Below are 26,914 nucleotides of genomic sequence, written 5' to 3'. Positions count from 1 at the left end.
TGCCTGAGGAACCTCAACACAACTCACCTGCTTACACAGCAACTTGGTGCTGCTTGGCTGATGCCTCACTTCCCTTCTTCCTTCTTTCTTCACCTCCCTTGCTTGGTCCCTTTCAATCCCTGGGCTCAGCTCTGGGCACTTTCCAGGCTCCATCCCACTGCAAAAAGGATTAGCCCTTGTTACATCTCAACACTCAGATATCATTCCCCCTTTTGCCTTGACACTGGGCCATCAGGCCAGGGTCTCCTTATTTCAAGCACAGTTTGACTCCTCAGTGACAACAACTGACAGCCCTGAATCCTAACACAGGCTGAGACACAAACACGGATGGGAACTCTGAAGGATCCACTTGGTTCTGCTCACCAACCAAAAGGAGCTTTCTGAACTCAAGGAGAACAGACCCCAGGTCCTTTTACTGCAACTTTACCTGCTATCAATGTGACCCACAAGACCTGCAAAGGCCCTTCCCACTTCCCCTGCAGGGCTGGCAGTGCCACCACTGGACACGGCCCCAGGGGCTGGGCAGGAACGGAGGGGCTGGGGCGTCCAATCCATCGGCCCAGGCGGCACCAGGAGTTCCTGCAGTTCCTGAGGGGAGAGCCTCAAGACAACAAAGGATTAGGAAGAGCATTTCAAACTTTAATACGTCTATCTCCTGGAATATGGGGAGTTGGACAAGGCCCACTGGTGCAACAAGGACACACTCAAGGCTATCTATTCAAAGGATCTACCAGCACTCAAAAGCTGTCACTGTCCTTCTGTCAGGGGGAACTCAGCCAACTCTCTTTGCCAAGAGCCTCCAGCAGGATTTCCAGCTTTTGGGGCTCCCTTTTAACTATTTTTCCCATCACTGTAGCTGGGACTATCACCTGCCCTGCAGGGGGAACAGCCCACAAAGTTCACTTGCAGGGATGCCATTAACTCAAAGTCCCTTCTCAGGGGGGTCACTGCACACCTTGGCCTTTCTTTGCCCTCCCCACCAAAGATGCTTCCAACACTTCTGACACATCTGGCAGACCCAGAGCTCTCCTCAGGGAAGGCTTCAGCTGCTTAAAGGCTGCCCTTGCACCATCTAGCCAAGGCAGCAAATGCTTACAGGCTCTTGGAAAAGTTGCCCTAACAGTCTTACCACACATGCAGAGGGAGCAATCCAGAGTCCAGCCCGTCCCACCATTCCCAGGGAGGCAGTTCAGGGGCTGCTGGGGCTCAGGGAGGAGTCACGGGGCTTCTCTTCTTCCTGCCCGCTTGCCCCAGTTTCTCCTGCAAAAGCAAAGCTTTCTTGGCTTTCCTTGCTCAAGGACATGCAGCCAAGGCCATCTTTGCAATCTAATCCTGGAAACTACTCCAGGTTGTCATTTCAGGGGGTTCTCTCACGTCCTGCACTAATCAATCCCCTTGGCCATTGGTTTCTTGGCAGGTTCTTGAATTCACCTTCTACAAGCAAACCAGGAGGAGCAAATTCAGCTGTTCCTGCAACCAATCCAGCTGGCATTCTGATTTTAAAGGATACTGGCTTGGCCCTATGTGGCAGTTTGAGCCACATTAGAAATGTAAAATCCAATTTGCAGGCCTCGCCCCACCCTTCACACAATTTATCCAAACACCGGAGAGAAACTTTCAGACCAGAGGCTTCTGTAGGGGAAGGGGGAAGTATATACATTTATTTACACAAACAAATACTATATAAACTGAAGGCAACTATATATATATATATTACATTTCTGTCACTCAGTCCTTTCAAGCCCCTCCTTTTAACTACTTTAGTCCAGGAGCAGCTTTTCAAGGCTGATACCTAACACAGTCTTTTGCTGTGGGAGTGTTCTGGGCTCCTGAGCGCTCCCCCCTCCCCAAGTTCCAGTTGGTTGTTCAGTTTCTCTCCTCACCAACTCCAAGAAGACAGCTGTGAGTCCTTGCTCTTCTGCTGCTGGTGATCTCTCCCTCTGGGGGTCTCCCCTTGGTCCAGGGGCTGCTGCAGTGCAGCTTATCCAGGTCCCCGGCCTGGAATCTTCCTTCCTCCACAGCAGTTCTCGGCTGCCCCCGCTCAGCTTTGGCAGCAGCTCCCCAGCTCTGGGCTCGGCTCCAATTCCACCTGGGACTCTTCCCCGAGCGCCGGGCCTACCTCCACGGCCCAGTCTCCTGGCTCAGCTTCAGTGGTGAGCCTCTCCTGCACCTACAGTGCAGGGAAAGGAAGAGCCCCCCTCTACAGCTTCCCTGCAGAAAAGGAGGGGGGAGAGAGGGCTTGGCTGCAGAGCCTGCCTCTCTCCTCTTCCCTCAGGGGCTGTGAATCTCTTCCTTCACAGCACACACTCCAAATGCTGCCACTTAACTCTGGCCCAAGCAGAGTTGGGGGGGCTGCAGGGCCCCCCTCTTCCCCCCGGAGGGTGAGAGAGAGAGAGCCCAGCCACCCCCTGGCCTTCAACACCTACACACAGCAGACACCAACAGCAAAACAACCAAGACAGGACTGCCAACAGCTTCCCGTGCTGTGCTCTATGATTTTGAGCAGAAGCAAACAACATGAGTGGTGACTGGCTCTCCAGGGAACACTGCCCTGGCACCCAAACACCTCTGAGCCTCTCAAACTCTCAAGGGGAGCCAATTTCAAACTATGACACCTGCAAAACAAGAGCTGCTGCTTGGACACGTTTAGTTACAGCTATTAGAGTGTCAATAGCTCCAGTTTTCAATTTCATTTCTGACTCAACTTTCCCAGTCCATCTCTTCCTAGCACAGGTTTGGGGGAGTTTGGCAAACAGACAAACTGAGGAATCACCCAATGTTTTCCCAGTTTGACCCCTGTCACACCAATCACCTGAACACGGCCAGCCCTTCATTCTCCCTCTCTTGGGTTAAGGACTGAGCAAGTTGGACCTGTGTCTGAGCAGGACAGGTGCAAACCAAATGCTGGGGACTGGAACACACACCTGGCACTCCTGCAGCTCTCACAGTCACATTCCAGAGAAAACAGCCAATTGGACCCTCCCTGCTCATTTCTTAATCCCAATCCCACACTTCTTTGGCACTTGGAGCACCACTTTTATCACCCAATTCCAGCCCATTAGAGAGCTCCATGTCTAGCAGGGACAGGGACCCCTGGGATACTCTCAGCAATGCCTGAATCCATGGCAGGGACCTTGCTTTGAGCTCCCCAGGGCCGGGCACCCCGAGGATCTCCCCGAAGAATCCTTTCGGTGCGCGCTGGAGTCCTCGGGGTGCCCCAACCCGGGGGGCACCAACAGCACTGTCCCTACAGGGGGCCCAAGTTGGTCCTAAACTGCAGGGGGATCTTGCCTGTGTCCCAGACTGGTCCGGGGATCTGAGGCCCTTCCCGAGAAAATCTCGGTGCCGGCGTGAAGGGCCAGAGATCCCTTGGAGCCACGGGAGAGCAGGCACAGAGTCCCTCCTGGGGGCCAATTCTGCTGCCTGAAATCAGCTCTTCAAAGAAGCCTCTAAGGCTCAGCTGGTGAGTTTTCCAAGCCAGGCATTCCTTGCTTACAACACCCTGCCATGATCCCAGCCCCACGGGGGTCCTGGCAATCCGCTCCCAAAGGGCACACGGAGGGGTCTCCACTGCAGCTGATGGGAGGGGTCAGCATTACAGGAGGGTTCATTTTCCTTCCCTGCATTCCTGTTCCACATTCAGGACATTCCCAACACCTGTTCCCACATACACAAACCCTTATAAGGTCTCTGAGGGGCTCCATCGGGGGTCTCTGGTGGTCACCTGTGCCTGCAGCCCCCAAAGTTCTCAGTGACCACCTTAGCAACTTCAACACAACTCACCTGGTTGTAGAGGAACTTGGTGCTGCTTGGCTGCTGCCTCAGTTCCCTTCTTCATTCTTTCTTGCCTTTGCTTGCTCAGTCCCTTTAAGTTCCTTGGCTCAGCTCTGTGCAGTTTCTAGGGAACATCCCACTGCAAAAACTACCAGTTCTTGGTACATCTCCAAACTCAGACATCAGGGAGTGAGGCAGAAATCAACTAATCCAGGGCACTGCCTACAAATATTGGGACAAAAATACCAGAACATTCCATGGCCTCCCTTGGCAAATCAACCCCAAACTGCTCAGACACAAACAATAACCTGCACACCACAACAATCTGGCACTGCTGGTTCAACCCGGCCAAGTCAGTTGGGAAATGACACAAGGTCAACTTTCTTCCAAGTTTCAGTTATGATACAACAATCAGGGAGATCACAGACTCCCCTGGACAGTTTTACTCTGAGGAGAGAAGGAAACCAAAGCCATCCCCAGGGCTGCAATAGCTCAGGCTCCCAAAAAGGCTCAGGGGCTTCAGGTTTCTGAGGGGCTTCACCGAGGGCCTTCCCAGGTCTGCTCTGTCTGGAGCCCTCCAAGTCCTCAGGGCCTGCCTGAGGAACCTCAGCACAACTCACCTGCTTACACAGCAACTTGGTGCTGCTTGGCTGCTGCCTCACTTCCCTTCTTCCTTCTTTCTTCACCTCCCTTGCTTGGTCCCTTTCAATCCCTGGGCTCAGCTCTGGGCACTTTCCAGGCTCCATCCCACTGCAAAAAGGATTAGCCCTTGTTACATCTCAACACTCACATATCATTCCCCCTTTTGCCTTGACACTGGGCCATCAGGCCAGGGTCTCCTTATTTCAAGCACAGTTTGACTCCTCAGTGACAACAACTGACAGCCCTGAATCCTAACACAGGCTGACACACAAACACAGATGGGAACTCTGAAGGATCCACTTGGTTCTGCTCACCAACCAAAAGGAGCTTTCTGAACTCAAGAATAACAGACCCCAGGTCCTTTTACTGCAATTTTACCTGCTATAAATGTGACCCACAGGACCTGCAAAGGCCCTTCCCACTTCCCCTGCAGGGCTGGCAGTGCCACCACTGGACACGGCCCCAGGGGCTGGGCAGGAACGGAGGGGCTGGGGCGTCCAATCCATCGGCCCAGGCGGCACCAGGAGTTCCTGCAGTTCCTCAGGGGAGAGCCTCAAGACAACAAAGGATTAGGAAGAGCATTTTCAACTTTAATATCTATATCCCCTGCAATATGGGGAGTTGGACAAGGCCTGCTGGGGCAACAAGGACACACTCAAGGCTATCTATTCAAAGGATCTACCAGCACTCAAAAGCTGTCACTGTCCTTCTGTCAGGGGGAACTCAGCAAACTCTCTTTGCCAGGAGCCTCCAGGAGGATTTCCAGCTTTTGGGGCTCCCTTTTAACTATTTTTCCCATCCCTGTAGCTGGGACTATCACCTGCCCTACAGGGGGAACAGCCCACAAAGTTCACTTGCAGGGATGCCATTAACTCAAAGTCCCTTCTCAGGGGGGTCACTGCACACCTTGGCCTTTCTTTGCCCTCCCCACCAAAGATGCTGCCAACAGTTCTCACACATCTGGCAGACCCAGAGCTCTCCTCAGGGAAGGCTTCAGCTGCTTAAAGGCTGCCCTTGCACCATCTAGCCAAGGCAGCAAATGCTTACAGGCTCTTGGAAAAGTTGCCCTAACAGTCTTACCACACATGCAGAGGGAGCAATCCAGAGTCCAGCCCGTCCCACCATTCCCAGGGAGGCAGTTCAGGGGCTGCCTGGGGCTCAGGGAGGAGTCAGGGGGCTTCTTTGCTTCCTGCCCGCTTGCCCCAGTTTCTCCTGCAAAAGCAAAGCTTTCTTGGCTTTCCTTGCTCAAGGACATGCAGCCAAGACCATCTTTGCAATCTAATCCTGGAAACTACTCCAGGTTGTCATTTCAGGGGGTTCTCTCAGGTCCTGCACTAATCAATCCCCTTGGCCAGTGGTTTCCTTGGCAGGTTCCGGCATTCACCTTCTACAAGCAAACCAGGAGGAGCAAATTCAGCTGTTCCTGCAACCAATCCAGGCTGGCATTCTGATTTTAAAGGATACTGGCTTGGCCTTACCAGGAGAGATCCCACACCAGGGGTAATACCTACAGGTTCTGCCCTCTTCCACTCTCCTGCAGTTCCACTGGCCCACACCACAGCAACAACTGCAGCTGCCACTTCAGTCGGGACCTTGCTGCTGACAGGAGTTATTCCCTGCACAACAAGAGCTGCTGTTTGGACACATTGAGTTTCAGCAATTACAGTGTCAATAGCCCCAGTTTTCAATTTCCTTTCTGCCTCAACTTTTCCAATCAGTCTCTTCCTAGCACAGGTTTGGGGGAGTTTGGCAAACAGACAAACTGAGGAATCACCCAATGTTTTCCCAGTTTAACCCCTGTCACACCAAACACCTTAACAGTGCCAGTCCTTAATTCTCCCTCTACTGTGTTAAGGACTGAGCAAGTTGGACCTGTGTCTGAGCAGGACAGGTGCAAACCAAATGCTGGGGACTGGAACACACACCTGGCACTCCTGCAGCTCTTACAGTCCCATTCCAGAGAAAACAGCCAATTGGACCCTCCCTGCTCATTTCTTCATCCCAATCCCACATTTCTTTGGCACTTGGAGCACCACTTTTATCACCCAATTCCAGCCCATTAGAGAGCTCCATGTCTAGCAGGGACAGGGACCCCTGGGATACTCTCAGCAATGCCTGAATCCATTGCAGGGACCTTGCTTTGAGGTCCCCAGGGCCGGGCACCCCGAGGATCTCCCCGAAGAATCCTTTCGGTGCGCGCTGGAGTCCTCGGGGTGCCCCAACCCGGGGGGCACCCACAGCACTGTCCCTCCAGGGGGCCAAGTTGGTCCTAAACTGCAGGGGGATCTTGCCTGTGTCCCAGACTGGTCCGGGGATCTGAGGCCCTTCCCGAGCAAATCTCGGTGCCGGCGTGAAGGGCCAGAGATCCCTTGGAGCCACGGGAGAGCAGGCACAGAGTCCCTCCTGGGGGCCAATTCTGCTGCCTGAAATCAGCTCTTCAGATAAGCCTCTAAGACTCAATTGGTATGTTTTAGAAGCCAGGCATTCCTACACTCTAAGATATTTTGGGATCTTACTGACTGAAAAAACATAAAGCTTTTATCATGGACATCTGACCTCCAACAGACAGCTCCTTTCCACTTTCAGTACAAAATTATTTTCATGGAATCATTTAACAGGAAGTGCTCAGGAACCCCAGGCTGTGCTTTCCAAAACAGAACATAAACAGAGGGAAGGAGCTTTGCACAAGTGTAACACGCTCCAGAACAGATCTGACTTTAATTCTCTTCTTTGTGTTCAAAAATAGCAGACAAAACTCCAGCAGGAGAGCTGGCACATTACCCATGGTACCCTCAAAGTCCCTCTCATGAGGGCTGTAGGAAAAGCACAGCTGTACGAGTCCCTTGTGCCTGCAGATGCCTGGGGATCCTTTCCATCCACCTCGTGCTCTCCCAACAGGAGAAAGGGTGACCTCAGGGACACGGTGGCACTCGACATCCTGCTGAGAGAGCAAGGAAACCTTTAGCATAAAGCTTGGGAGGAATCCAAAGCTTCCTTTGCTGGGAGCTTTGTGCAACCAAGAAGGGGAAAATTTGCATCTCCTTTGGTGCAGATGTCAAGAGAGACCAACAGAGCTTTTGCCTTTTTCAGACAACTGTGCCCTTTTTGGCTCCCTGGCAGCTCCAATGGCACCAGAACCCCCTTCCTGCACACCCACGGCTGTCACACACAGCCACCCACACACCTTTGCTCCAGCCCACACGGGGCCAACATTTCCTCACCCTGCACATCCCAAGGTAAGTATTCTTGCTAGAGAGCAAAGCAACCCCCTGTCCTTGCAAAAAGGAAACCAGTTTTCCTGGACATTTCTCCAACACTCAAGGTCTTTTGAAGCTGCTCTCGTGGCACCAAACCTGCTCGGGGTCTCTCCCAGCTGTTGGCTCTCCGTGGAGTTAACAGGCACACACTCCATTCCATCCTCCCCCAGCCAAACCCAATTCTCACCGGCAGGACGGGCCCTGCCCTTACCTGTCCAAGCTCCCAGCTCGGCACAGCCGTGGGGACAGAGCAGCTTCCCAAGGCAGCTCCCGCCCGGCAGGAAGCACAACTCGCCACACTCCACCAGCCGCTGGGCACGGACCTGAGCTGAGCCCCAGGGAGGGCACGGCTGGACAGAGAAGGAGCAAAGAGCATTAATGCAGCACCAAGAAACTAAGTCTTTGCCGAGAGACCAGTCTTTGCCTCCTAACCCTGCACGGGGAAAGGCTTTGGGATTCCGAAGCAAACCCTGAGACACCCAGAGAGCAACAGCCCCGCAGCCCTGCCACGGCTCCCCCGGGGTTACCCGGCAGGTAACGGGCTCACCCGGCCCCCCCTGCCCAGCACAACGCGCCCCTAAACGCCCCCCAGTTCCCCCGGTCACAAACCCAGCGGCCAAGGCGCTCTCCCCTCCGCAGCCCGGGCAGCAGCGGAGCCGCACCCTCAGCCCTCACACACAACCGCCCGCACCCGCCCCGCCGGCCCTTTATACCGCGGCCCGGCAGCGCTGCCCAATCAGCGCTCGAGCGCCTCCGCCCAATCCCAGCCCGCCCGGCCCTGCGGCCCCGCCCCTCGGCGCGGCCCCGCCCCCGTTCCCTCCGCGCGGCCCCGCCCTGCCAACAACCCGGAAAAGGAAAATGGTGTTTCCTGCTGGAAAAGGATTGTCAGGAACATAAATTTTGGACCAATGATGCAGCTATTGAAGGAGGGGAATAGTTTAGGAAAACTGAGCAGTACTTTTGTTACACGCACTAATCAAAACCAATAAACACCAAAATGGACTTTATTGAGCTGCAACACAGGGATGGTCTCAGGAGGCAAAGGCGAGAGGTGCACACAGGAGCACCAAAGCTGCACCTGGGGGTTGGCTTGGAGGAACACAATCTTACCGAGTTATGAGCCAGGGGATGGCATTTGGGAACAGCCCCTGCTGACTGGAAAGTATTCAGGCCCCAGGCTCAGTCTGCAGCTGGCAGTCCATCTCGGCCATTACCAACCAGCTCAGCCACTCCCTCTGAAATGCCACCTTTCTCCCCTCTACATCACCCCCCCCTTTCCTACATAAAACAGTGGTCGTGTCCCCTCTAAATTACCCCCAGTTTTCAGCTAAAAGGGTCACCTCTGTCCCCTCTAAGGAAGCCCAAGTTTTCTGTCCAAAATTCTGCCTCGGTCATCAATGAGTTCCCAGCCTTTCTCTCAGAAAGGCTCCTTTTTCCTCGCTAAGCTACTCCTGGATTCACCCCACAAAAAAGGTGATTTTGTTTCATCCAAATTACCTCAGCAATTCTATGGAAAATGTCACCTCTGCTCCCCCTCCCAATTTGCCTCTGCTTTTCCCTCTTCTGCCCCCTGCACAGGAACTCAGGTTTGACCCCCAAACCTCCCCTGCCCAGCTCAGGTTTTACCCCAGAATTGTCCCTTCCTGTCCCGCTGGGAGAACCTCGATTTCCCCTGCAGAATGTCCTTCACTAATTGCCTCGGTTTTAACTCAAAATGTTCATTTTACCCCCCCGGGAGAGACGGGAGACCACAAGTCCCGGGTGCCCCGGGAACTCCCCCGGCCCCAGCCCGGCCCGGCCGCTCCTTCCCCGCTCGGTGCCACCGCCCTGGGGTGACAGGGAGGGGACAGGAACAACCCCCGACACACCGAGCTGCCCCTGCTGCTGCACAGCGAGTGCCTGCCTCGCATTTTCCAGCCCTTCAGTGTTTAACGTATTCGTACAAAAGTTTTATTTTAATTTTCAAACCCTGTGGATCCACGTTTGGAATTTCTCATATCTCAAAATCCTGTAAATATTATAACAGGTAGGGGGTTTTATTTTGAAATCAGTTTTCATATGAATTGATATTATTCATCAATAGATTTAAAAATAACAAATTTAGAAGGTGTTAGTATTTTACAGACACACAACCCCTCCTTATGAATTTTTAGGCATTTTTGGGCTGTCCACTCCCTTCTGGGGGAACCCACATGACCCCCTTGATTCCCCACTCATATTCTCCACCACAACATCACCCCCCCAGTGACACCGGAGTGCCCCAAATGACATTATCAGAGATGATGACACAGAGCCCCCTACCCTGCACACGTGTCCCCAGGGATGGGACGTGGCCGGGACATCCTCACTGCAACATCCCCGGGGCGCCGGTGCCGACATCATCACAGTCCCTGTGCCCCGAGGGCTGTCCCGGGGGGTCCCTTGTGGCTCCGGGGGGACTTGGAGGGGGGCAGCTCCCACCTTGGGGACAGCAAAGGCAGGTGCCTGAGGGGGACAGTTCCGTGTCCCCCCTCCAGACCCCACCTGGGGTGTTTCTGTGTTTCTGCAGCCTCTGTGGATCTGCTGATGGATCCCAGCTCGCCACCGTAGCCAAACCCCTGTGCAGTGGCTCTCCAGGGCAGATAGGGCAGCTGTGGTACCTCTTACCTGTGGGTGGGACACAGATCCAGCCCCTCTGTGCCACCCCCTCGGAGATGTCCCCAGTGCTGGGAGCGGGGGACTCCTCTGGCACGGCCGTGGCATCGTCGTAGCCATCCAGGGTTCCAGCCATGGCATCGTCGTAGCCATCCAGGGTTCCAGCCATGGCATCGTCGTAGCCATCCGAGGTTCCAGCTGTGGCATCATCGTAGCCGTCCGGGGTTCCATGCCCAGGCAGGGCAGGGGAGGCTGGGACTGGCACGGGGTACATGGCACTGACCCGGTGGCCATGGCAGGGACTGGCTGTGCCATCCCCCTCCGGCTGTGCCATCCCCCTATGGCTGTGCCATCCCGCTCTCGCTGTGCCACCAGGGATGTGTTGGTGTCCCTTGGTCCCTCAGGGAAGGGCGATGCTTCTCTGCCCACTAACGAGGGGGGACGTGTCCCCTCAGCTCCCCAGCCCTGCCGTGTCCCCTGTCCCCAGCGCTCCCCGCTGGGTTCCTGCCCTGTGCCCCTACCTGGGGCTGCCCCGGTGTCACTCCCCTCCACGCTGTCCCCGGTGTAACACAGCAGCTTCTTCACTGAGCCCTCCCGCGGGGAACCTGCAGGGGGAAAACAGAGTGTTGGGGGTGTCCAGAGGCGGCACCGCGGGTGACACAACCTCAGCCACAGAGCACGGCTGTGATGGGACCCAGGGACCCCCCACACCACGGGGAGGAGCCAGTGCTGTGCCACCAGGACCCGCTGCCGCGGTGGGACTGTGGGGCAGAGCCCCCCTGTCCGGGCAGAGCTGGGGCACGGGGGCTGCACCGACCTGGGCGACTGGGCACCTCCTGGTACTCCGGCATCGCTCTGTAGTCCAGCTCCTCGTAGATGGCGTCGGGGATGGCACCCACGGCTCTGCCGGCACCTGCAACAAGAGGCAGCGCTCTCCCAGGGCCGTGGGCACCGTGGGTGGCACCGGGGTCACCCACTGCCCACCCTCCGAGCCGTTCCACACGGGGGGAGCCCCTGAACCCCCAAAGCGGCTCTGCCCCGGCACCCACCCGCCGGGACCCACCTCGGCGCCAAGCGCGGGCACGGCATATCAGCACGGCCAGGGCGCCCAGGGCCAGGCACAGCAGCGTCCCCAGGACCACGCACAGCACCACTGCCACCGGCACAGTCCCCCTGGCCACCGCAGGGCCGCTGCTGCTGGGGACAGCTGTGGGGACACGGCCAGGCAGTGAGGGCAGGGGGATCCCAGCCGGCCCGGCGGGGGGGCTGCTGGCACGGGCAGAGCTACCTGTGCAGGTGGCCCCGTCCGGGCACGGGGTGCTGGCTGTCTCGCTGGGGTTGTCACTGTCCTCCGCACAAGCCACGTAGGTGTCCCCTCCGGGGCCGCAGGCCTGCAGGTGCCAGGGTGCCGAGGGGCACCCCCAGAGCGAGCGGGCCCCCTCCTCGCAGCCCACCCAGGCCAGCCAGGCGGGGGCCGGCTGCTGGGCGGGTACGGGTGCCAGCTGCCCCCCGTCCCCACAGCCCAGCTGCCGGCAGACGGCGGCGGCGGTGCCGGGGCTGGTGCCGGTGGCGCACACGCGGCCCCAGGTGCCGTTGTGGAGCAGCTCCAGGTACCCGCTGCAGCGCCCGCGCCCGCCCGCCAGCCGCAGGGAGAGCTGCTCTGCGAGGGGTGCGGGGGGGTCACGGCACGGACGGGAACCCCCCGGGGGGCTCTGCTGCTCCCGGCCCCGGGGACACCCGACACTCACCTGAGCAGACGGCCCCGGCCCCGGCCCCGCGCTCGCACTCGCGCTGTTCCGAGCGTGGGCATTCCCAGAGAGACTCCTCGCTCCCGGCGCACTCAACCACGTACGGCCACGCTGTCCCCGCGCCGGGGCCGAAGCGCGCCGAGCCGGGGGCCTCCAGTGCCGCGCCACAGCCCAGCTCCCGGCACACAACGGCGGCGGCCCGCAGGTCCCAGCGCTCCTGGCACACGCTGCTCCAGGTGCCACCGGCATAGACCTCCACGCGCCCGGCGCAGCGCCCGGCACCGCCTGCCAGCCTCACCCGCCGGCTGCCTGCGGGCACGGAAGGACCGGGCTGGGGGCTGCTCGGGGCACCAGCACCCCGGCCCTTCTCGGGACACCCACCTGAGCAGACGATGACCATCTCCTCAGGGCTGCTGGTTGGTGCAGGGCCCATCCCTAACACATCGGAGATCTCCTCTGCCACGTCCTCCGTCTCCTCGAGGCTCCTGATCAGCTCAGGGCCCATCCCCGAGATGTCGTACATCTCCCTCGTCACGACATCCGTCTCCTCCGTCACGACATCCACCTCCCTGGCGCTGCTGGTCAGTGCAGTGGGTGCCATACCCAAGGCTGTGTAGATCTCCTTTGGCAGGCCACAACCCAGCACAGCACACACCATGTCGACATCCCATCTCTTCCACTGCTCCACAGGCACACGGCGCCAGGCTGGGGTGGTTATGGCCTCCTCCAGCCGCCCGTCACACCGGCTCTCACCCTCCACCAGCCGCATGGAATTGACGGTGCCTTCAGTGCCTGAAAAATCACCAGCAGTGCCGTGGGGCTGTGGCACCTGGTTCAGCCCTCCCCTCATCCCAAAACAGCCCTGAGTGCTCCGCTCCCAGTTCCTGGGGTGTCCCAAAAGCCCTTGGAGGCTCTTCCCACAGGCGCCACACAGACCTGAACAGTTGACGGCGGCGGCGTTCCCCGGGGTGCAGGGGGGCTCCCCCAGCACCGCCACGGGGCACTCGCCCGGGTGCCGCTCGCTCCCGCTGCAGCCGAAGGCGTCCGGCCTCAGCGGCCCGTCCCCGCTGCCGAAGGAGCCTCCCGGGGGCACGGTGACGGCGTGGCCACAGCCCAGGTGGCGGCACAGGACGTCGGCATCGGGCAGGTCCCAGTCGGTGGCGCAGACGGACCCCCACGTGCCCCTCACCGCCACCTCCACCCGCCCGGCACAGCCCGAGCTGCTGTTCCCCAGCCGGAAGCCCGTGTAGGCTGTGGCAGAAAGGGCCTTCAGTGGGGTGATGCTGAGGGGACCCCCAACACCCCCCGGTGTCCCCGGTGCTTACGGGAGCAGATGATGGTGGCGTGGCCAGTGCAGCCCTGGCTGTGGGGCACCCACCGGGCGCAGGCGCTGAGGAGGGGCTCGCTGCCGGTGCAGTTGAACCCCCCCTCCCACAGCGGCCCCGTTCCCGCCCCAAACCGGCCGCTGCCGGAGATGGCCAGCGCCGCGCCGCAGCCCAGCTCCCGGCACACCACCTGGGCCACCTTCATGTCCACGTGCTCCGCACAGACACCAACCCAGGCCTGGCTCTGCCGCACCTCCAACCGCCCGGCACAGGCTCTGTCACCTCCGACCAGCCAGGAAAACCCTGTGGGAGCGGTGCAGAGTTGGCACTGAGGGATGTGCCGGGACCGCTGCATCCCTCCCAGCCCAGCTCCTACCTTGGCAGATGACAGCGGTGTCGAACTCATGGGTACCGTTGTAGGGTCCCCAGCCGCGGATCTTGCAGTCCCAGAGTGTGGCCTCCTCCCCCTTGCAGTCCACCACGGCCAGGTTGATGGGCCCAGCCCCAATGCCAAAGCGGTCACGGGCGGAGTAGGCGCCGGCAGCCGAGCCACAGCCCAGCTGCTGGCACACCACCTCGGCGTCCTCCATGTCCCAGTTGTTATCTGCCACCGAGCCCCAGTGTCCCCGCAGCTTCACCTCCACCCTCCCGGCGCAGGGACCGCCGCCATCCACCAGCCTCAGCTCCACGGCCTCTGCACCGGGACACCGGCACAGCTCAGCCCTGCCTGGCACACCCCGGCACGAGGTGGGTGTCCCGGCACAGCCAGCCTGTCCCCCTCACCTGTGCAGGTCACCCCCACATCCCGCTCGTGGCCGCAGTGGTGCTGGCCCCATCCGAAGTGTGGACACTCCTCCAGCACCTCCTCGGTGCCACCGCAGAAGAAGGGCTGGAGCCAGATCCGGCCGCTGCCCTGCCCGAACGGGGCGTACGGGGACGACGAGGCCACGCGGCCACAGCCCAGCTGCCGGCACACCACGGTGGCCCAGCGGGCTTCCCAGTCGACGTCGTAGACACAGACAGAGCCCCACTCACCGTCGTGATTCACCTCCACGCGTCCGGCACAGCGCCCGCCGCCCCCCACCAGCCGCAGCTGCCCGGAGCCTGCGGCACGGAGGGGCCTGAGCCGGGCCCGGCACCGGCGGGTCCCCGCTCCCACCACCCCGCCACTCACCCCCACACAGCTGCAGGCACAGCAGCAGCCCCAGCACCCGGACCGGCCCCATCCCCGACAGGTCCCGCACCCCCAGCGCAGGCAGGGGATGATGTAGCGGCAGCGCCGGAGCCGGTGCAGGCGGCAGCACCAGGGGAGCCTTTATCAGCCGAGGGATCGCCCAGCTGCAGGGCCACGGCCTCCAATAACCTGCTTCGTGCCCAAATATGAGGCTCGGCTCCGCTTCTGGCGTCACACACCTCGCCACAGTGGGCCGGCACACGGATGTCCCCGGGGGGAGCCGCCCCCCCCAGCACCTGGGCCGGGGGGCCCCTCCTGTTTCCCCCCGTGGGTCCCACTCTGCCGCTGGAGCCCGGCAAGAGCCATCCCCGCGCTGACAGGATTCAGCTCCAATCCCGCCGGAGCCTCCACGGGACCGCCCCGAGGAGCGGCTGGAGGCAGAGCCCCGGGGCCCCCTCCCCGGGTGCCCCCTCCCCGGGCGGTGGGAGCAGCCCCCGGCTCCCCGCGGGGGCGGCGGGTCCCGGTGCCTCGCGCGGGCGGTGGCACATGGCGGGGCTGCCGCAGCTGTGCCCCCGCGCTCGCCTCGCCGCCGGGGCAGGAAGGAGGCGGTCACCGCCCGCCGGGGACGCGGCCGAGGCACCGACCGCACGCGGCTCCTGCCACCTGCGCCGGCACCGATAACGCCGCCGCTCTGCGCTGCCGGCACCTGGGCACGGGCAAGGCACGGGGGGGCACAGAACCCACTCGGTGGGGCACCCGCCTGGGTGAGCCGGCACCGAGCACCACCGCAAACAAGGCGTGCGGGAGGGGGGAGCAGCAGCTCCCTCGGGGTCTCGCTTGTGCCTGAGGGTGAGGACGGGGCTGAGCCGCCGCTCCGGCCGCGCCGAGCAGTGCCAGTGCCGGGGAACAGCGTGTTCCCGGCGGGGTCACACCTGCAGCGGCGCAGGCACCGCCACGTGCCGCCAGTCCCGCGTGGGACCGGGCACCTGCCACCTGCCAGCGCCCCCGTGTCACCCCGCCGCGGCTTGTGGGGCTGCTCCCAACCCTGGAGAGCCCTGGGGTGTCCCCATGGTGTCGCATGGACCTGCCACAGCTGCCCGGCCCTCCCTCCCGCACGGAGACCCGGCCGGGCCGGCAGCAGGGGACGGCACAGCTCCGGTCTCCCCGCGGCGGGCGGGGACCCCGGCAGTGGTTCCCGGGGACACCGTCAGCGCCTTCCAACCCTCCCTTCCAAGGACACGGCACCGTGTCCGTCACAAGCGCTGGAATGGGGCCCGGGTTGGGGGGGAAGGCACAGGAGAAAGATGCGGACCCCCCGCCCATGGCCCCGGCCCGTGACCACGCCCCGTGCGGAGCCCCCGGGAGCCGAGGGGACGTTCCCCGTTCCCCGTTCCCCATTTCCCATTCCCGCTCCCTGCGGCCCGAGCCGGGGGGACTTTTTCCCCCTTCCCCGTTCCCGCTCCCTCACGGACCGACGGCAGCGGCCCCCGGTGGGCGGGGGCGGCAGCGCAGCCCCGGGGATCGAGGGGGGCTGGAGGCGGCCCAGGAAAGGCCCCCCCGCTCCCCCCGGGGCAGCTCCACAGCCCCCCTGCCCTCTCTGCCACGGGGGCCCCGCTGCTCCCCCGGCTGGCACAGAGCCCCCTGCCCATGGCTGGCAAATCAGGGCCAGGGCTCGGCCTCGCTGGTGCACAAAGGAGCTGCGGGCACCACTGCACCTCCAAACCTCCCTGGGAGGAGAAATGAATCCTGGAGCAAGATGCTTTTACAGCACGAGGTGGCAAAGATTAAAAACCCAGAACACACTTCCCTGTGTGTTGCTTGCCCTTGCAGTGCCACAGAACTTCTTCCAGAAAAGCAGAGGACACCCCAAAGCCATGAGCAGGCGAACCTTGAGGGCTTCCCGTGCCCCCTCTGTGCCCTGGGGGTTCCCCCCTGCTCGTGTCCCCCCAGCAGGGCCTGTCCCTCCCCTGGGGCTCAGCGAGCTGTCCTGCCTGGCTCCCACCACCTTTCCTTGAGGGACATTTTATGACCAAAAAAACCCCCCTCATTAACTCTATCTTATCCCAAAAAGGTTTGTTCTGTCCTCTAGAGATTGCCTAGGATCTTCCCTCCAAAATATTCACTGAACTTTTATGGAGCACTTCAAGTTTTACCCCAAAATTTTCTCTGCCTGTCCACTACTGATTACCTCATTTTTCCCTCAAAGTGTTCATTCTCTGCCAATACAGATTACCTCAAGTTTTACCCCCCAAAATTTTCCCTGCCTGTCCACTACTGACTGCCTCAGTTTATCCCAAAATGTTCATTCTCTCCTACACATTGCCCCACATTTTATCCCCCAAATTTTCCCTTCCTGTTCACTACTGATTGCCTCATTTTTACCTCTAAATATTCACTCTCTACCCTGGACATTACCTCAAATCTTTTCCCCCCAAATTTCCTCCCCTGTCCGCTCCCAAATTTCCTCCCCTGTCCGCTACTGATCACCTCAGTTTACCCCATGATGTACATGCTCTCTGCTTCAGATTACTTCTGATTTTACCCAAAAAAATTTTCCCTACTTGTCCACTACTGACTGCCTCACTTTACCTCTAAATGGTCATTCTCTACCCTAAATTACATCAAGTTCTACCCCCAAAATTTTTCTTCTTCTCTTTTTTACCCCGAGAATGGCCATTCCCTTTCATAAACATTACCTCAGCTTTGCCCTCAAAAATATCCCCTTCTGGCCCCTGTACCCAGGCTCTCCTCTCCCCCCTCAGTGTGACCCCAGCGTGCAGCCCCCTGCAGCCAGAGCTTGAGCTCAGCACGCTCCCTTATCAATGATTTGCTTTAATTAACCAACTCAAATGAACTAATTAAAACCAAATCAATATTATATTATTCTTTTTAATCAAGATATATAAATACTGCAGAATACGGAATACAAAGGAACCTTTTTAGCCTCAAAAACCCTTAAAAGAGATATAGAGGGCATGGCTGCACTGCACCTCCAAACCAAGGACAATTAGGAGAAAAGAAAAACCCAGACTGAGATTCCTTGGAGATTGGTGCAGCTGCTTCCATCCAAAAAAATCCTTGGTCTGCATGAACACCTGCCTGAATCCTAGGAACCTGTGATGTCATCAATATCCTCGTGGTCCTTTTTATTAAAAGCAGATTTCCACGGAGAATTAATGAAATACAGAAAATTAAACTGAAATGTAAATGAACGTTCCCCCAGCTCAGCAGGTTGCAGCATCCAAAAGAAAATGAACAGAAAGATTATGGACTGGGATCATCACCAATCCCAAATCCCTAGTGTGGAATACCACTCTGCTTGGTTTTATAAATCACCACTTTTCTTACTGGACAAACCCACCAACTTTAGTTCAAATTCACCAAGTTCAGAACTGCGGCCACACGGATTTTACTGCCCCACGTGCACGGTGGAACCCAGGAGAACACAAAGGGTGTGGGTCCTCTGGGAATGTTCACAAGGCACCACAGGGATCCGATGATGGATGAATTCCAACTGGCAGAGGGAAGCTTACACTGGATAACGGGAAGGAATTCCTGGCTGTGAGGGCGGTGAGGCCCTGGCACAGGTTGCCCAGAGAAGCTGTGGCTGCCCCCGGATCCCTGGAAGTGTCCAAGGCCAGGTTGGACGGGGCTTGGAGCAACCTGGGACAGTGGAAGGTGTCCCTGCCCATGGCCGGGGGTGGCACTGGATGATCTTTAAGGTCCCTTCCCACCCGACCCTTCCGGGACTCCACGGTTCCCGCCGCCCCCGGAGCCAGCGGCCCCTGCCCGGTGCCAGCCCGCGGTCTGTGGCTCCCCGGTGTCCCCGCCGTGTCCCCCCGCCGAGCCGGTCCCGGCCCTTTGTTCGATCCCCTCACGGCCCCTCCGCTCCCGCCCCGCTCCCCTCAGCCCGCCCTGGGCCGGCGCTGGACCGGCCGCTCCCGGCACCGGGGAGGCCCCGGGGGAGCCCCGCGACCGCCCGGCGGGCCCCGCGCGGCTCACCCCGATCCCGGTGCCGATCCCGATCCCGGTGCCGATCCCGGTGCCGATCCCGATCCCGATCCCGGTGCCGATCCCGATCCCGATCCCGATCCCGGTCCCGTCCCGGCCGTTCGGACGCTCCCACCGCCCCGTCACGTGACGCGCCCGCCTGCGCGCGCAGAGGCCCCGCCCCGTTCGGGAGCGCGCGCGGGAAACGGCTCCGGGAAGGGGACGGGAAGGGACGGGATGCGATGGGATGGGAATGGGATGGGAACGGGTTCGTGCAGATCAGCCGTGGGGCAGCGCGGCCTTTCTTTCCAATTTCCTTTTCTTTTCTCTTTATGCCCTTTTATTTTCTCTTCCTCCCCCTCTTTTTCATTTATTTTTACTATTTTTCCCTTCCTTTTCTTTTTTCCCCATTTTCTTTTCTTCTGTTTTTCTTGCCCCTTTTTCTTTTCTTTTTTTTCCCTCCTCTTCTTTTTTCCTCTGTTTTTATTTTCTCTTTTCTCTCCCTTTTTCTTTCCTCCCCTTTTTCTTTTCATTCTCCCTTTTCCTTTCTATTTTTCTATTTTTTCCTCTTTCCCCCTCCTTTTCCCCTTTTTCTTTTATCTTATTTTTCCTTTTATCTCATTTTTCCCTTTTCCTTTTCTCTTTTCCACTTTTCCCTTTTTTGCCATTTCTCCTTTTTCTCCCTTTTTCTTTTCTCTTTTCCTGTTTTACTTTCTCTCTTTTTCCCATTTCCCCCTTTTTCTGTTCTCTCTTTCCCCTTTCCCTTTTTCTCCTTTGACGCTCAGCCCTGTGCCTCATTAAATTCAGCTGCCCCAGGGCACGAGGACATTCCTAAGCAATAAAAGCCCCTCTCCCTCTGTGCCATAACTCACAGCAGGGCCCGGGAACAAACAGCTGGAGACACAGCTGGAGCAGAGGTTGGGATCCCGCAGTGGAAGCCCCTTCCCTTGGGATGTGTGTCCAAAACCAGCCTCAATCAACTGAATTTCAGGGAAGCTCTTTGCCTCGAGGTCTTGCTGGGCACAGGTTGGAGCCGCTGGTTCTTGGCACGTGGAAACAAAATTTCCCATGAATTTTTAAAGTTGGACAACGGAATATTTTCTGTCCAAGCCCCTGTTCCCCCTGCAGATGTGTGGCTTCACCTGCTACTTTGATTCAATATCCAAGGCAATATAATAAACTGCACCAAAAACTCACTTCAGTTTGTGTAGTTATTGATCCTTTAGTGTGTAAATACACTGAAAGAAAACAAAACCAGCCAAAAAAGAGGAAGAATAATGCTCCTGTATAATGCTCCTGAGGAACTGCTGCAGCACTCTCTGCTAGTTAGTAACACACAGAGAATGGCCTTAGGAAACTGAAAATTCCAGGTATAACACCTAAAATAATTTGCAACTTAGGTACTGTTTTCCTAATTAAAATACAATAAATTCCTCTGAAAAGGCAGGACATAGAAAAATAACACACAGTAAAGGGAAAAAAAATCATATTATGAAAACTCTTCCCAAGTATTTAACAGAATTATTTCAATTTTAGTATCAGTTTTTCAGTCACCAGTTTAAACAGAGCAGCCAGTACTCCCCACTGGAAGCAGGAAGAGTGATAAATCCACTGTTTAATGAACTTTCACCTGCCAAACAGAAGGAGAAAGACAAAATACATAAACACTGCAACACAGGGAAACGTTCTTAAATTCAACACATTTTACAGGATACGAAGATTTGCAGTTGCAGAACTGAGAGCTGGGCTGGGGTTGGGGCTTCTGCTCCATAACTCGGCCAGGGGGAGACCAGATCCATCAGCAAAACTGTTTGTTCAGGTCATTTCCAGGCAACCAGAGCTGTCTCCCACAGGGACATCAGTGGGGATGGGCAGGAGGGTTACAAACAGCAAAGTCTGTGCAACAGCAACCTGTCCTTGTCCCGATCCCGCTCAGCAAACCTGGAACCGCGGCTGCTTCCCGGCAAACCCGGCCTTAAAGCGGCAGCTCTGCAGGGGAACAGCCGGGCTCCAGGAGGCACTGGGAGGCTGTTCCAGCAGGAATTCCCCATGGAATTGCGGGCTGGAGGTAGAATTCATCCAAACCTGCAGAGCTGAGACCGGAACCCAAACCTGGGCCCCGCAGAGAACAATCTTTGTGCTGCCCTGTCGGCCAAAGCCGCTGCCCTGAGAGATCTTGGCAGCCTGAGGGAGGGCATTCTCTGCATCCCAGCAACCAGCATCTCCCCAGGGGACAATCCAAGTCCCAACCAATTCCTTTGGCCTTTCGTTATTTGGTCCTGCTCTCCCACGGTTCATTTTGGGGGATCCATTTGTGCTGGTTTATGTTCCACGACTCCACCCACAGCTGGAGGTTTGGGGCTGTGCTTCTCTACTCGCAGCAGGTTCCCTAAGGAGCCAGATACTCCAACAATCCCCTCGTTTGACTTTCTAGGTGAATTGTACACAAGCCAGTCCCTCATTCCCTATCCAGGCTGGAAGTGCTCGTGCCCTTGGCACAGTTGGCTCTGGCTGGGCAGGAACTGAGAGCAGGACACGGGGCAGAGTGGATCAGCTGCCCAGGGAACCTCCAGGAGATGAAGCTACTGGATCCTCATTCCAATCAAGGGAACACATTCTGTCTCTGGCAGAAGCCGGGAGCCAAAGCAGATCCTGCCTGGCCAGGCTGGGGGGCAGCAGTTGGATCCACTCTGGGGGAAAGCCCCTGTACCTGCCAGGAGCTCTGACTCTGTTTGTCCTGCAAGTTCCTGATCAGTGTCAGGGCCACGGGGAGGGAATCGGAATCCCAAGAAATCCCAAATCCTACCGCGGGATTCAATCAAAGGAAGAAAGTCATTCTTGTCATAAAAAGCTTAAAAACCTGTTAAAAATTCTAGTTCAACAATACTGGGATTCCCAGGATCCTTATTAGTGCTCTTGGTTCCATTTCAATGTATCTTTAGTCCCTCAGGGAGCAGCTTGGAGAACTTCCCCTGGGATTTGGAGGCTGAGCAGGGTTTGCTTTGGATTGCCTTGCACCTCTGGCCCCAGCTGGTGCAAACACAACTGGGGCCAATGTGGTTAAACACACTTTCCTACACAAACAGTTGCTGTATCCCCTAGAAATTACCCCAAGGTTGCAGATAAAAATGTCACCTCTGTCCCTCCTAAGTTATCCCAGGTTTTCCCAGCTGGGAGCTGCAAGGAGGCTCTACATGCAAAGGCAGAAAGAGAAGATCTGTCAGCAAAAGGCACAAAAATGGGGACAGGCTTCAGAAAACATTTCTGCAATCCAAGGAATAACTCTTTCCAGTTTCCCAGGGAGAAGAACAGGAACTCACAGCCACCAAGGCCTGACAGTCCCCTGCAGCCAGAGCTCAGCACACACCCAGAGAGGCAATTCCAGCATCTAAAAGAAAAAAAAGAACAAAGTGATTTATTTTGTTTTAAAGTTCCTTTAAGTAGTTCAAAGCAAAGCAAGCCCTGCTTTGGTTTCAGTTGGGTGAACAGTGAGTGCTGGGCACAGGGCACGTCATTAATGCCCAGGGGATGGGGCTTTGTGGGGGAAGAGCAGCTGATGGAGTTGCCCAGTCCAATTCCTGCCCCAGGACTGATGGCCCAGGACAAACCCTCTGGCAGGCAGTGGGTTTGTTCCCTCTCCTGGTCTGTGCCCAGTGTGTCCCTGTGGGCAGTGCCAGGCTGGGGACAGGCACACGGAGCTGGCAGCACTCTCTGCTCCAAAGACACTTCTGGGCTCCTTGGAAACTGCCTCTGACACTTGGTTTTCTCCAGGAGAAATCAGGGAATTGCTCATTGCAGTTTGGAGATGAAATTATTCCAAAGGGAAGGAAAGAACAAATATTCCTGTCAGAGCCCTTGGGATCTGCTGGACTGAATTGGGAAGGGCCCCTTATCTGCAGAGCAAATACAGGACAGCCTCAAACACAAAGCCCAGCCTGTCCAGTGGGGTGTGAAAGCAGCACTGGGACAAACCTCCACTCTCCTGATTCTTTTCAGGGACTGCTCCAACCCAGCTCTGAAGCTGCCAAGCCCAAACTGTCCCCGGCGCTCTGGAACAACAGGATCTTCCCAGGGATGATGCATTGGAAGCACAGCCCTCGTTCTCACCCTCCACACGCTCCCAGGCTCACCCCAAATTCAGGACAAGGGGCCAAAGGCCCCTCGGGCCGGGGCTCTCTCTGTCTCTGTGGGCTCAGGGACTGCAGCCACCAGGGCCCTCCAGCACGGACAGCCTGGACCCAGAGCAGATCCCTGGGCATTGGCAGCGTCCTGGGCATCCCTGGAGACAGAAACCATCAGCCTCTGGGACAGCACTTCATTGCCAGCACACACAGCCTGCCACATTTAGGGGGGCAGTCTCGGAGCACAAAGCCCAGTCTGACCCAGTTCTCCTGGGCACCAACACGGACTCCACAAACCCACAGGAATGACAATCTTCTGCTGCTTTGACAAACTTCAGCCCAGCTTTGCAAACCTCAATCCCTGCAGCTCCTGCTCTCCAGAGCCCCGTTCAGGGCTGGCTCCAGTTCCCTGGAGAACCTGCCCCAGCCCCACTCTGGGCCAGCCTGAGCAGAAGCCACTGGGCTGCACAAGGAAGAACCCTCCCCTGGCTGCTGCAGCTGGAGGCAGATCCAGCTCCCAATGGAAGGCTGGCAACAGCCTCCCAGATGGTCTCTCCCCAGCCCTTGGCAGTGGCTCAGGATGGCAGCAGCTCCAGTGCCAGCTGGGTCCCTGCACGAGTCCTTGTCCCAGCCCTGCCCCACGGACACACACGGGAGACACCCACGGGCACACAGGCCTTGCTTGCACAATTCCTCACCCACAGCTGAGGGAAAGCCACAATATTAAGAAATACCCTGTGCTGAGAGCACTCATCACTCCAGTCCATCAGGAGTTGGAAGGCCCGAGTCAGTGGGGGAAAAAGCACCCTAAACAAAGCAAACCACCCCAAATTTCAAGATAAAAACATGCTGCTTCCTTAACAGGAGCACACCAAACTCATTGAAACCAGACAGGAAACTACAAACAAACAAACAAAGACCTAAAAAGATGCTTTGCACTGATACACTCTCTGGTTGGTCATCCCAAAGGAAATTCTGCAAAAATCAGAAGCAAGTACCAATACTTTGTCCTCTGTTGAAAATTAACAACTTGAGGGGCTGGACATGTCCAGTGAGGGTTCAGGGTCTGGTGGGTCCTTTATGGCTGATCCCGACCGGCCCAGGCCAAACCCAACCACCCCCATGGCTGCTCCATCCCAGACCTGGGGCAACATTCAGACAGTTTGGAAACACTCCCCTTCCCTGCTACTCCCTCCTTCCTTACACATCCAGTGCCCAGGGAGCAAATGCCAACAGCAGGAGGAGAGAAAGGTGTCCCTCTGACTTACCCCCCCCCACGGGCAGCACCAGGAGCCCCCAGCCCGGCCGGCGGGGCTGCAGCCTCTTGCCTTTGGCTGCTCCCAGCCCAGGGCACTTGGCAGAGCTGGGCTGGATCAGGGCTTTGGCCTGGCCTGGAAGAGAGGAGAACAAGGCAATTAAGGGCACTGGGCAAGTCAAAGGCTCCTGCCCTTCACCCTTCTGTTCAATTGCTCACTAGAGAGTTTGAGCCATGAAAAATCCAGGGGGGACACCAAATAAAATGGGACCTTCTCCAGCATTTTCATTCCTATCTACTTCAGGCACTAAAAGGAGGCTCACCTTTCTTACTGCATTCCTTGCCCCATTGGAACAGAACCCTTTTCATTCCAAACCCCCCTTGTGAGTCAGTCCATCCTCTGCCACTGGACTTTGGACAAAGGAAGAGACACCTGGGATGCTGGAGCCCAGGAAATGAGGGAGAGAAACCTGACAGGGAAAGGTTTCAAGGCACTCCAGAACTCAGAAACATGTTCATGCCTTGCCAGCCCACCCCAATTCTCTGCCACCCACCTGAGCTGGGCAGGTGAGGCCAAGGCTCCCCTTCCTCCTGCCAATCACTGTCCCAGCACACGGATCCCCGGGCTGGGCAGCACTTGGGAAAATTTGGGAAAGGCAGAAGGGAAATGGCACTGCCTGTCAGAAAAGGAGTGTCTGTGAACATCCCTTCTGCACCAATGGAATCCCATCCCTCTGCTCCAATAAACCCAGGGCAGGCAGGTCTCTCCAGCCCAGGGAGAACAGGAAGGAGAACTGCAGGAACACAGGCAGGCACGGGCAGCTCTTGGCACTGATTCCCTGCAGACCTCTCTGCACTTGGGGCTCTGGGCACTTCAGTTCTAAGGAATGGGGGAGCAGCAGCCCAGGAATGCCCCTCAAAAACAGGGGCCTGGGCAGCTGGAGATCATAGGAGGGGAGTTGGGAGGGGAGACACGGAGAGAGAACAGGAACAGGGGCTGTTTGGGAACAGGCTGTGTGTCCAGCAGGGAGGGGAACTGGAAACACGGGAGGCTGGAGGAAGGCAGGGGGGGAGCACTGGCCTGCCTTGGATGGATCCTTTTTCCCTTGGCTCAGGGGCCTCAGTGTGGAAGATATTACAGAAACCTGGTTGGTAGAGAGAGGACACATTAAAGATTCTATACCGCTGGTCTCACGCTAAAGCAAGAAAACTATTAGAAGGTCACTGATCAGTGTGTTTGTGAAACTGCTTTGTCTAAGAAACTGCAAGGCTGCATTGTCTGCTGTGAAGCTGTATTGTTTAAGAAACTGCATACGTGATAGAAAAATTAGAGCAACAGGATGGGAAAGGTAGAGAAAGTAGCAAATAGTAAATAAAGTAACTATAGCCATGAGAAAGAGGCAGCATTTGCGCAAATATAACTTAGGTAATTGGGAGCCAATGATGAGCTTGTATTTGGAATATTAATGAGCCTAATTATTAACCTTTATAAGCATGGAGCTTACAGTAATAAAGTTGGATTAGTCATGATCAATACTGTGATCGTGTGATACTTTCCCGTCGTCCACAACAAATGGTGACCCCGACGTGATAATTTAAAGAAACGGGGGAATCCACAGTTGGGATGGCATAGTGTCGGAGCCTTAGCAGCGAGGCTGGTCAAAAAGTCAAATTGAGGAGTGACTTGGACCTGGAACTGGTCAAAAAGTCGGCAGAATTTGCGACTTCGGACCCGGATCAAAAAGTGGGCAACTGCAACTTCGGATCCTTAAAGCGTCACTTGGGACGAGTTCCACCGTACGTGCTGCCGGACCCTGGAGGCTGCAAGAGCGCGCTAAAAATAGGTAAAAAATAGAAAGGGAAGCAGCATATAGTTTATTTTCTGAATTTTTGCAGAAAAAAGGTATTAAAGATATAGATTTAAAAAAGGAATTACCAGGATTGCTTGCTTTTGGGTATGCAAAAGGGTGTTTTATCAACCTGCATACCGTGCATTCTTTAGAAGAGTGGCGAAAGTTTGGAGATAAAATATGTGAGGCCATTCTAGAAGAGGATAAAGTTGCAAAAAAGCTGGGAAAGTTTTGGAAAGTTGTGAATGATACATTGTTACAACATGAGGCAGAAAAACGAGCTGCTGAGCAAGCTCGAGGTATGCAGCAACACAACAGAGACTGGTTCTCTATTTCCCCGACTCCCCCTGCATTTCAATCAGTTATGCTCCCAGCACAGCCGTCTGCCCCCCCTCCTAATGAAAATACGGCTCCCCCTTCTGCAACCACTCCTGACCCTCCTGCCCCTGCAGAACCTTTAAGCAATAACGCTGATCCATTGCTGGAGCCACCAGCACCCCCTCCTCCTGCTTTAGATGCTGTGATGCCTGTCCCTGGGGCAAGCACTGACCCGGCGGGGGCCATAGCCAAAGAGAGGAGAGATACATGGGCAGCGATTGCTAAACATTGCCTGTCAGAAGAATTGCAGGGGGCAGAGGGCATGGCATTTCCAGTTACTTATAATCAAATGCCAGGGGGAAGGCTAAATGCCACTATAACTCCATTAGATTGGAAACTTTTGGCACAACTGCGGAGCACTGTAAGTGAATTTGGTTTGCATGGAGAACCTGTTAAACAAATGTTAGATTACTTCTGGGCCACTCAACTTTTACTACCCTCAGATCTCCGTTCCATTTCGAGAATGATACTTACAGAACATCAGCAACTTTTGTTTAATGCTTATTGGCAAGCATATGTTAATGAAAGTGTTGCTGTGATCAGGCAACCAGGGGATCCTTTACACGGCGTTACAGCAGACGAACTAATGGGAACAGGTCCATATTCACGAACCGAAGCACAAGTACACATTGGGGCAGATAAAATTAGAGAGGCCATGGACCTTGTAAGGAGAGCATTAAATAGGGTCAAGGAGCCAGGGGGAGTGCCATTATATATGAGCTTAAAACAGGGAAGGAATGAATCTTTTGGTGAATATGTTGACAAG

The 26,914-nt window shown here is 56.7% G+C and overlaps 1 protein-coding gene and 2 long non-coding RNA genes across 4 annotated transcripts; all 3 read right to left on the bottom strand.

Annotated features, from left to right (window-relative positions):
* Positions 1-1,220: 1,220 nt before the first annotated feature.
* On the bottom strand, positions 1,221-4,438 carry LOC120325105. 2 transcript variants are annotated; one of them, XR_005566929.1, is made up of 4 exons: positions 4,395-4,438; positions 3,784-3,913; positions 1,884-2,211; positions 1,221-1,260 (listed from the first exon to the last, which is right to left on the bottom strand). It is a non-coding gene; the product is annotated as an uncharacterized LOC120325105 (long non-coding RNA). The 2 variants fall into 2 exon arrangements; XR_005566928.1 differs by having other exon boundaries at positions 3,784-3,996; positions 4,395-4,433.
* Positions 4,439-9,687: 5,249 nt separating this feature from the next.
* On the bottom strand, positions 9,688-15,952 carry LOC113995569 (scavenger receptor cysteine-rich type 1 protein M130-like). Its single transcript, XM_039390507.1, has 10 exons — positions 15,204-15,952; positions 14,164-14,693; positions 13,757-14,074; positions 13,381-13,683; positions 12,056-13,306; positions 11,596-11,967; positions 11,371-11,514; positions 11,125-11,220; positions 10,829-10,912; positions 9,688-10,565 (listed from the first exon to the last, which is right to left on the bottom strand). Exons 1-10 carry the CDS (start codon positions 15,950-15,952, stop codon positions 10,018-10,020), a joined length of 4,395 nt encoding a protein of 1,464 aa, XP_039246441.1. The 3' UTR covers positions 9,688-10,017.
* A 1,475-nt stretch (positions 15,953-17,427) lies between these two features.
* LOC120325108 lies at positions 17,428-18,593 on the bottom strand. Its single transcript, XR_005566932.1, has 2 exons — positions 18,557-18,593; positions 17,428-18,088 (listed from the first exon to the last, which is right to left on the bottom strand). It is a non-coding gene; the product is annotated as an uncharacterized LOC120325108 (long non-coding RNA).
* Positions 18,594-26,914: the final 8,321 nt, after the last annotated feature.

The sequence above is a fragment of the Pipra filicauda genome, unplaced genomic scaffold (assembly GCF_003945595.2).
Source record: "Pipra filicauda isolate LSUMZ 115617 unplaced genomic scaffold, ASM394559v2 scaffold82_size2718185_pilon, whole genome shotgun sequence".
NCBI classification, from domain to species: Eukaryota; Metazoa; Chordata; class Aves; order Passeriformes; family Pipridae; genus Pipra; species Pipra filicauda.
The sequence above is the reverse complement of the archived record's forward strand: the minus strand, read 5'-3'. Positions and strand labels throughout refer to the sequence as shown.

Excerpts from the sequence above, each read along its gene's own strand:
- LOC113995569 (XM_039390507.1), bottom strand. The coding sequence starts at position 15,952 with ATGGGGAACGGGGAACGGGGAACGTCCCCTCGGCTCCCGGGGGCTCCG. Across the intron at positions 14,075-14,163 it reads TGTGGGGGTGACCTGCACAG|AGGCCGTGGAGCTGAGGCTG; the intron begins GTGAGGGGGACA and ends GTCCCGGTGCAG. Across the intron at positions 13,307-13,380 it reads CGCCACCATCATCTGCTCCC|CCTACACGGGCTTCCGGCTG; the intron begins GTAAGCACCGGG and ends TTTCTGCCACAG.